Consider the following 10,042-nt stretch of genomic DNA (forward strand, 5'->3'; position numbering starts at 1 on the left):
CAAACCCATGCGCCAACTGGGTTCTAGGATGTTTCTAGGTTTGGGCCGAAGGCTGGGTTGGGTAGGGTTTCATTTAGATTTGGGCTTGTTTCTGGGCTAGGTTCCATGGCCCAAAGACCTGGTTTGGATTTTTAGATTAATGGGTTTGGGCTTGGGTTCGAATGAGGTATTGGGCTTGGTAGCCCAGCCCAAAGGTTTTGGCTAGTTCCTGGGATGGGTTTGGATCCAAGTTTGAAGGTTTGGGTCGGGTCGACCCGATTTGATGCCATGGTTTGACCAGTTTCTGGGCAAGGTTTCAAACGCCTATAACTTCTTCGATACTCAACCAAATCGAGTGATTCAAAAACAAAAGTTGTGGTACTCACTGTGGTTTGGCCAGAAAACGCCTCGAAAGTGGAGGTGCTCGCCGAAAAACTAGGAAAAGCTACTGCAAGCTTTTTTTTGTGTTTAACACGTATGTATAACTTAAAACAAGCTTCGATCTAACCTTAAAACACATCCCAAGGATTTCTAGAAGCTTACCAACGTCGAAAAAGTCTCGAAAGTCACCGGAGCTTGTCGGAGGAGTGTGCATCGTGACTGCCACGGTGGAGTACCAACTTGGCCTGGGGTTTTCAAGATCACAAGTCCAAGTGGTGGTGGTTTTGTTGCCTTTCAGGTGGAGCTCAGAGATTAAGGGGAGAGTTTGCAGAGAAAGAGAGAGTTATAAAAAGAAAGTAAGAAAATCTAAAAATATAGGGAGGGTATCTGGATAGGGTAAGGCTAAGGGGACAAGAACCCCAAGTGGGTCCCCTTGGTTTGCACTTTAAGAGCATAAAAGACGAAACACAAAATATCCGAAAAACGTTCGACGTTAGAACTTAAATCTTCGTTATAAATTTGAACTCGAATCTATTTGTGCCTACGTGTTTGTGGCGATAAGTACGATAAGAATAAATTAATCAAATTCAAACTACGCGTTTCAATGAGACAGTCAACGAAAGTCCACTCAAGGGTAATTTGGTAATTTCATAAATCCATTAATATGAAAATACAACAAAGTTTGGGACATGGTTTCACAAATGGAGTAGTCGAGGTGGCTAAGAGATGCATAGGCACAATTTCACAAATGGAGTAGTCAAGGTGGCTAAGAGATGCATAGGCGCGTTGGAGCTTCTTCGGGTTCAAGATGGAGTGCTAGATTGGCGGAGGAGAAAGGCATGGTTGTGAAGAATCTTGACTAACTTTAACTTGCAACATTCTAAGGGACACTAGTGGCTCGTTCACTAAACTGCAATAAAAATTGGATGAATTGAACTAATGAGGAATTGGAATGAAGAGGAGTCAGAATTGGATTCATGTTCAAGTTGTTTATTAAAACCTTATGGAATCGAAATAAAATTGGTAAAGATTCCATATAAACGGTTTACTAATTCATTATTAGAATAGAAATGAAAATCAGTATAAGTACTAAAATGCCTTAGTTAAAATAAATTCTTTTTATATACTAATTTTTTGGTTAAATTCTATATACTAACTAATATGAAGAAAAAAAATAAATTAAATGCCTTTATTCATTAAATACTAAACATACTTTGAATGTTGACGCCAAAAGGCTTGGTTACAGCTCGGGGACCAAAATACTAGGTATTTTCATCAGAAGGCAAGCCGCAGACGGAGGAGAAATGAGCTACACGGGTTGTTCGATGAGGCGGGGGTTTGGCATAATGATAAGACTGGTATGGAGAAGATTATTGTTGACTATTTCTCAAAGTTATTTGATTCTGTGGGGGAGATAAATGCGGAGGATATTTTGGCTGCGGTTAAGCCGAAGGTGACGGCATAAATGAATTTAGACCTTATTAGGCCGATCTCGAACGAGGAAATTAAGGTGGCCCTTTTCCAAATGCATCCGTCTAAGGCGCTAGGCCCTGATGGGATGTCACCTGGATTTTATCAAAAGCATTGGGAGGTAGTCAGCAATGATGTGTGTGATGGGGTTATGTACCTTTTTTCATCTGGGAACATGCTCCAAAAAATTAATTATACGCATGTTACGCTGATACCGAAGAAGAGTGACCCTACTTCCATGTCTCAATTGCGTCCGATCAGTTTATGCAATGTGCTTTACAAGATTTGTTCAAAGGTTCTCACCAACAGATTGAAGTTTATATTACCAGAGGTGGTGTCGCCGTCCCAAAGTGCTTTCATTCCTGGGAGATTAATTTCTGATAATTGTTTGGTAGCTGCAGAGATTGCTCATTATATGCATAGGAAGAATAATGGGTGGAACGGGGTGATGGCGTTGAAATTGGATATCAGTAAAGCTTATGATCGTATTGAGTGGAGGTTTTTGGAGCAAATGTTACAGAAATTAGGTTTTGCCGAGGAATGGATTAATTGGATTATGATGTGTATTACTACAGTTTCCTATTCCTTTAAGCTCAATGGGGAACCTGTGGGGTTTGTTAAACCAAAACGCGGTATACGGCAAGGTGACCCGTTATCTCCGTTTTTATTTGTGTTATGTGCTGAGGGTTTGTCGGCGTTGCTTGATTCTTGGGAAGCACAAGGGCGCATTCAAGGCGTTAAGATTTGTAAGAAGGCCCCTAGTGTTCATCATCTTCTGTTTGCGGATGACAACTTCATCTTTCTTAGGAGTACGCTTCAGGAATGCTTACAGGTAAAAGGATTGTTACGATATTATGAACAAGCGTCTGGGCAGGCTGTGAATCTTACAAAAAGTAGTGTGGCTTTTAGTAGCAACCTCACGGTGTTTGATGCGCAGTTGCTTGCTGATTGTCTTGGAATGGAAAGAGTGGATTTTCATGAACGGTATCTTGGTCTTCCTGTACTGGTGGGTCGGTCCAAGAAAGCAACCTTTGCCTATATTAAGGATCGGCTTTGGAAGAAGTTGAATGGATGTCGGGGATTATTGTTAAGTAGTGCGGGTAAAGAAATTTTGATAAAATCAGTTGCTCAAGCAATTCCATTGTATACGATGCAGACATTCTTGTTGCCCAAAACATTTTGTGATGAGCCCAATCAAATGGTAGCTCAGTTTTGGTGGGGTAGTGCAATGGGCAAGAGGCGGATTCATTGTATGTCATGGAAAAAAATGTGTAACCCGAAGAGTGAGGGTGGCTTGGGATTTAAGGATTTGTATGCATTTAATTTGGCGTTACTGGCTAAGCAAGTGTGGAGATTACTTCAATATCCTAATTCATTGGTTGCTCGGATTTTTAAAGCTAAATAATATCCCTACACAGATTTTTTGCAAGCTCATGTTTCTCCTAATTCCTCTCATTGTTGGAGAAGTGTGGCAGCTTCAAGATTGATTATTCAAAAGGGGGCTCGGTGGAGGGTGGGTGACGGGTTCAGTATCAATGTGTGGGGGGATAGCTGGTGCCTAGGGACAATTTTTTTAAGGTTTTGAGTCCAATACCATATGGTGTCCATCCTTCACTGACCGTGGCTTCTTTGATGGTGGATAACGAGGGACTACGTTGGAATACTAATCTTATCCAAAGCTGGTTTATGAAGGAGGATGTGTGTTTTATTTTAAGTATACCATTGAGTCTGTTTCACCCAATGGATTCATTGATCTCGACTAAAGAGTCGAACGGTAATTTTACAACGAAGAGTGCTTATTTTGTGGCACGTACTTGTCATGGGTTGGGTGGAGAGGAGTCGACTGGTTCCACACCAAATGAGGACAAGAAATTTATGTGGAAAGCTTTGTGGCGTGCAAAGGTACCGGGGAAAGTTAAACTTTGTGTTTGGCGGGGGTGTATGAATGCTATTCCATCGATGGTGAATTTGAAGACTCGTCGTGTTATTCTGGAGGATATTTGTGGTTTTTGTCATAAAGAGGCCGAAACAGTTGAGCATGCTTTGTTGCAATGCCCACGTTCAGCTGCCATTTGGTTTGGTAGTCCTTTGGGTATTCACACATTTCAGGGGATTGAGGATGGTTTCAGTGGGTGGTTGATTAATATGGCTAAACAGGTTTCTTCGGAAAGTTTTGAATTGCTTCTGGTGTTAGTGTGGAGTGTGTGGAAGGTTCGCAATGATGTGTTATGGAACGAAATTGTTTGTTCTCCAATGGATGTTCATCTTAAAGCTCAGACGTGGTTAGCAGAATTTAAGAAATGGAATGTAGCTAAAGCACCGGCGGTCTTGGTTCGGGAGGTTAACTGGAAACATCCAGATTTTGGGTGGATAAAGTGTAATTTTGATGCGGCTTGGGAGGAGAATAGTGCATGCGGAGGCTGTGGGGTTGTAATTCGTAACGCAACAGGGGGTTTCATGGCTGCTCTAGTGAGTAGGGAGAAGGGTATTGGCTTGGCAATGCATGCTGAAGCTGCTGCAGCAAAGACAGCAGCTATGTTTCTGCAGCAATGGAGTGAGGCTAAGGTTCATTTAGATGGTGATGCGTTATTGGTGGTTGCTGCTATTCAGAATAAAGGATCGGCATTACACGGTCATCTGGGGAACCTGTTTCAGGACACAAGACGGCTTTTGCAGCGTTTTGAGCATTGGAGGGTTTCTTTCGGACCGAGAGAGTCCAATAGAGTGGCACATCGTCTTGCAAGGTGGAGTCTTATGCTAAATCATCCTATTTCCTGGTTCGAAGAACCTCCTGATGTTATTAATGATTTGTTAATTGAGGATAGCCTTCAAATTTAATTGGTGCGGGACACTCCTTTTTCCTTCGATAGGGTTGAAAGCCCCGACAAGGTTTTTATTGAGGCCCATTGTTAGCACCCTATCCTCATTTATGTACGCATTTCTCTATTCAATCAATATCGTACTTTTTCAAAAAAAAAAAAATACTAAACATACTTAAATTTTTTTTTTAATATTATTTTAATTATTGTTATTTTATTGTTAAACTTCATATTAAACTGGGCAACGGTTAGGGTTTAGGAATAAGTGAGGGTATAATAGGAAGGAAAAATTCATTCCAGTTCTCCCCAAAACCAAGAATTCAAATACCACCTAAACGTAAGCAATCCAATTCTTCTAAATTTTGGAGTTAAATTCAACATTCAAAGTCCCACAACTTGCTGATTCCCAACGTTCGTCAAACATTGAAGTATCAAAGTTCTGTTGTCCAAACAAAGTCTACAATAGTTAGTTTAGGTCATATTTGTTACTATGTCTAATACATAGTCATTGGGTTTTCCAACTCTCATATCCAAAAACAACCATATATTACATAATTTAAGGTCCATAATGCAAAGTCTACAGCCTTCTTGAATCAACATAATGGGATGAAGTAGTTGAGGCAGCCGAGAGAGGCATAGGCGTGTTGGAGCGTCTTCAGGTTCAAGATGGGGTGCTGGATTGGTGGAGATCGTGGCGGTGGAGAAAGGCGTGGTTGTGAAGAATCTTGACTAACTTTGACTTACAACATTCTAAGGGACACTAGTGGCTCTTTCACTAAACTGTAATTAAAATTGGAAGAATTGAACTAATGAAGAGTTGGAATAAATAGGAGTCAGAAATAGATACATGTTGAAGTTGTTTATTAAAACCTTATGGAATCGAAATAAAATTGGTATAGATTCCATATAAATGGTAAAGTACTAAAATGCCTTAGTTAAAATAAATTTATTTTATATACTAATTTTTTGTTAAATTCTATATACTAACTAATATGAAGAAAAAAAAAATTAAATGCCTCTATTCATTAAATACTAAACACACTTAAAATTTATTTTTTAATATTATTTTTGACACACCCCGACCGGAGTTGAGATGTGATGGGCCGTCATGTGAGGGTGACGTAGCCAAGTGCACAACATAAGTGATGGTAATAATAAGAAAATGCGAATAAATAAATAAAAAACTAAACTAAACTTATTTAACTAGAGATAATATGTAAGTGTGTGAAAGTGATCAAGTACCAGATACACACATATCAAAGCATAGGTAAACGAAAGTGCAGTCAAACTAACTAAGTACTAATTATACAAACAGGGAAAGGATCCCTACTTTTATTTATGGAAATGTCAGAACCACCGTGTAGTCCTCATGTTGCATCCCATTTGATTGTAACATCCCACATCGACCAACGGAGAGGGGGTGATGTGCCTTATTTGTACATGCCCACCTTCATATAGCACAAGGCCTTTTGGGAACTCACTGGATTCAGATTCCATCAGAACTCCAAAGTTAAGCGAGTCTGAATGAGAGCAATCCGAGGATGGGTGACCCACCTGGAAGCTCTCGTATGAGTTCCAAGAAACAAAATAGTGAAGGAATTGTAAGCCCAAAACGGACAATATCGTGTTACGGCGAAGCCGGGACTGGGATGTGACAGAATGGTATCAGAGCCACTCTGCCGTGTGGTGCGAATGTGTCAACGAAGACGTCGGGCCCCTAATGGGGGTGGATTATAACATCCCACATCGACCAACGAAGAAGGAGTGATGTGCCTTATATGTACATGCCCACCTCTATATAGCACGAGGCTTTTTGGGAACTCATTGGCTTCAGATTCCATTGGAACTCCAACGTTAAGTGAGTCTGGGCGAGAACAATCCCAGGATGGGAGACCCACTGGGAAGTTCTCGTGTGAGTTCTTAGAAACAAAAATGTGAGGGAATGGTAAGTCCAAAGCGGACAATATAGTACTACGGTGGAGCCGAGACTGGGATGTGACAATTTTAATTATTGTTATTTTATTGTTAAATTTCATATTAAACTGGGCAACGGTTAGGTTTAGGAATAAGTGAGGGTATAATAGAGAGGAAAAGTTCATTCCAATTCTCCCAAAAACTAAGAATTCAAATACCACCTAAACGTAGGCAATCCAATTCCTCTAAATTTTGGAGTTGAATTCAAAATTCAAAGTCCCGCAACTTGTTGATTCCCACACTAGTAGGAAAAATGATTTGTGCGACAGACTTTTGCATGACAAAGCAAAATCCGCCAGGCAAGGATGTTTTGCACAACGAAAAAAAAATATTTTATCGCGTAGCTTGGTGAACTTTGCGCGACGAACAACTTCATCGTGCAACAGTGTTTACACGACGAAAAATAGATGTTCGTCGTGCAAAGCCAGCAAGAAAACGCGAGTGATTTTTTTTTTTTGCGCGAAATAAATGCACAACGAAGATTTTCCCGCATAACCTTTGTGTGACAAAGTCTTCGTCATGCAAAGCTTGTTCAGTTTTTGGGGCAGAGCGATGTGAATCAGAGGAATCTACACTGTAGTTAGTGCGGGTCTTTGCGCGAGAAAGCCTTCATCGGGCAAAGGCCCTAACCTTTCTATAAATATGCGCTTCTGCTATCCTTATTCTTCACAATTCTTTTCGTGCTAGGATGAAGGATAAAAACAAGGATCAAAGCGTGCCTGCCACCAATCCGTATGATTTGAGGCAACATGTGGAGTTCGCACATGCGATTGGTGTAGCCATGCGGAATAATTGTCCTACTGCTAAGTGGCATTCTTGGAAATATGTGCTCGAGAATGTGAAGAAGGTGGTGATGGATGAATTATTCGTAAGTATACTGTTGATGTGCCAATAATTAATTTTGTGAAATTTTTTGTTATATGTTGGAATTAATTATTTGCATATATGTATAACAATGTAAGTATACTCTTGATGATGATACGAACGGAGAGTTGATGAAGTTGATAAAGGCGGCGTTGAAGAGAGGTTACAAGCGGTGGCGTTATGACGTCGAGCGAAATGGAGGCCCATCGAAATAGTAGTTTTAAATTTATGTTTTTGAGGACAATATTTAAATTTAAGGTTTCTTTTATAAGTTAGGCATTTGGACTTAATTAATTAGGTTTTAATTCATGTTTGGTTTTTTAAATAATTGAATGAAATATAATATCAATTTATTTAAGGTTTTAATTATTTTTAGAATAAATATTATAACTGAAAAATTGTTTGTAATTAGGAAGTTTACCTAAACATAGATATCTATGTTTATGTAAACTTCATAATTACAATTGATCACGTTCGTCGCGCAAATGGCATTCAGTTTTAGATCGGCGCATTTGGTGCATTTGAATCAGAGAAATCAATACCGTATTTAGTGCAGATGTTTGCGCGACAAACTCTTCGTCGCACAAAGTCCCTAACCTTCCTATAAATATGCGCTTCTGCTCTCCTTATTCTTCACACTTTGTAGTGACAAGCCTTCGGCTTACATGGGCCAAGAAGGGGCCCCACTCTAACAACATCGATATTGTCCTCAACTTTACCACCTGCCAAATCCGTTAGGTGTGGGGTTTTACCACAAAATACCTCTGTATTAGTTATAGTAAGGTAATCATATTTAAAACTACTATTGTTGACTTCCCCTGCCGATGTAGGACTACCAACACCTCCGGGACCCGTCGATCTAAAAAATTTCAACATGGTATCAGAGCCCACAATTACGGGCCCGTGCAAGCCAAAGGCTTGTCACCAGAAAGTGTGGGCTTGAAAACAAGCTTGAACTCTTAACATAAAGTCGGCATCTGAGTTCTTAAGAGGCACTTCCTAAAAAAGATTGAAAACAAGTTTGGACTTCATTGGAGCCAACCTCTGAGTTTCAATTGCCGATTTATGGATCTCTACGTGTGAACCACTAAATGAGGTTACACGTGAGGGGGCGTCTTGGCAGTCCCAAATCAGTGGGGGAAGTCAACAAGGGTGGCTTTAAATATGATTACCACATTCTAACTAATATCGAGGTTTTTTATGATAAAACTCCACACTTGACGGATAGGCAGGTGATAAAGTTGAGAACAATATCGGTGTTATTAGAGCGGGTGCCGCTTGGCAGTCCCATATCGATGAGGGAAGTCAACAAGGCTGACTTTAAAAATATGATTACCCCACTCTAACTAATATCGAGGCCTTTTGTGATAAAAATTGGGCATGTGATAAAATTGGGGACATTATCGATGTTGCTAAGGCAGGGCCTCGCGGGCCTGCCGATCCAAAAATCCAACAATTACAACATTCGTCCCTCTTTACTACTAGGTGTGGAAATCTTCATTTTTCCCTTTGTCTTTAATTAATAGATGCAAACGTTTTGGCCTTTACTTGTTCTTAATTTTGTGGCGCTGCCAATATTAATTTCCAAATATATCAGAAATTTGAAGGAGGAAAAAATATTAACAACGATTGTATGAAAGATGTGGTAATTAATCAAGTGGGTTTAGTTCTCAGACATTTCTTAATGCAAAGTCTGCAGGATTACGCCTTCTTGAACCAACAGCAATGCATTCATCAGCCCTAGCCTGGTCCAAAAATCATTTCTATACTTAAAAATTAACATATTTTTTGCAATTTATCAAGAAAAATATATTTTTGTTTGCAGGGAATCATAATGCAAATGGATGTTATTGGATTTGATGGCGGCTGTGGATAATGGGATGGAGTGGTCGAGGCAGCCGAGGGAGGTATAGGCGCGTTGGAGCTTCTTCAAGTTCAAGATGGGGTTGGTGGACTGGTGGAGATCATAATGGAGAAGTCAAAATTAGATTCATGTTGAGGTTGTTTAGTAAAACTTTATGGAGTTGAAATAGAATTTGTATAGTTTTTATATAAACTGTTTACTAATTAACCTGGAATGAAAATTTATATAAGTATTAAAATGCCCTTAGTTGAATTAAATTTATTTTATGTACTACTTATCTAAATCCTATATACTAATTAATATGAAGAAAAAAAAATTAAATGCCTCTATACATTAAATATTAAGAGTGAGATTAAGTCCACCTCATTGTCATATCACTCCACCCACTTTAAAATATAAATGTCAATGACAAATATCTCCTCTTATAAAATAATATTTAAGGACTTACACAATGGGGTGTGTTATCCACACATCCCTTTTTACATCTCACACACCCTTATTAATTATGTTCATTGATCTTCTTCAATTCATCCGATCCGACGGCCGAAAACATAAAAGGTGTGGGAGGTAAAAAATGGTGTGTGGATATCACACCCCTTACACAATAACCACTAACCTTTTGCCATATCAGCGTTAGTTGAAATAGAAGAAAAGAAAAAGAAAAAAAATATTAAAAACCCACCCTACTCTG

At 39.4% G+C, this 10,042-nt stretch overlaps 1 protein-coding gene across 1 annotated transcript; it reads left to right on the top strand.

Moving 5' to 3' along the window:
- The first annotated feature begins 3,570 nt into the window (after positions 1 to 3,570).
- LOC126611855 (uncharacterized) lies at positions 3,571 to 4,668 on the top strand. The gene has a single exon (XM_050280186.1). It carries the CDS (start codon positions 3,571 to 3,573, stop codon positions 4,666 to 4,668), a length of 1,098 nt encoding a protein of 365 aa, XP_050136143.1.
- The last annotated feature ends 5,374 nt before the right edge of the window (positions 4,669 to 10,042 follow it).

The sequence above is a fragment of the Malus sylvestris genome, chromosome 17, assembly GCF_916048215.2.
Source record: "Malus sylvestris chromosome 17, drMalSylv7.2, whole genome shotgun sequence".
Lineage (NCBI taxonomy): Eukaryota > Viridiplantae > Streptophyta > Magnoliopsida > Rosales > Rosaceae > Malus > Malus sylvestris.

What these genes read in the sequence shown, in the direction of transcription:
- LOC126611855 (XM_050280186.1), top strand. Translation starts at nt 3,571, where the DNA reads ATGGATTCATTGATCTCGACTAAAGAGTCGAACGGTAATTTTACAACG.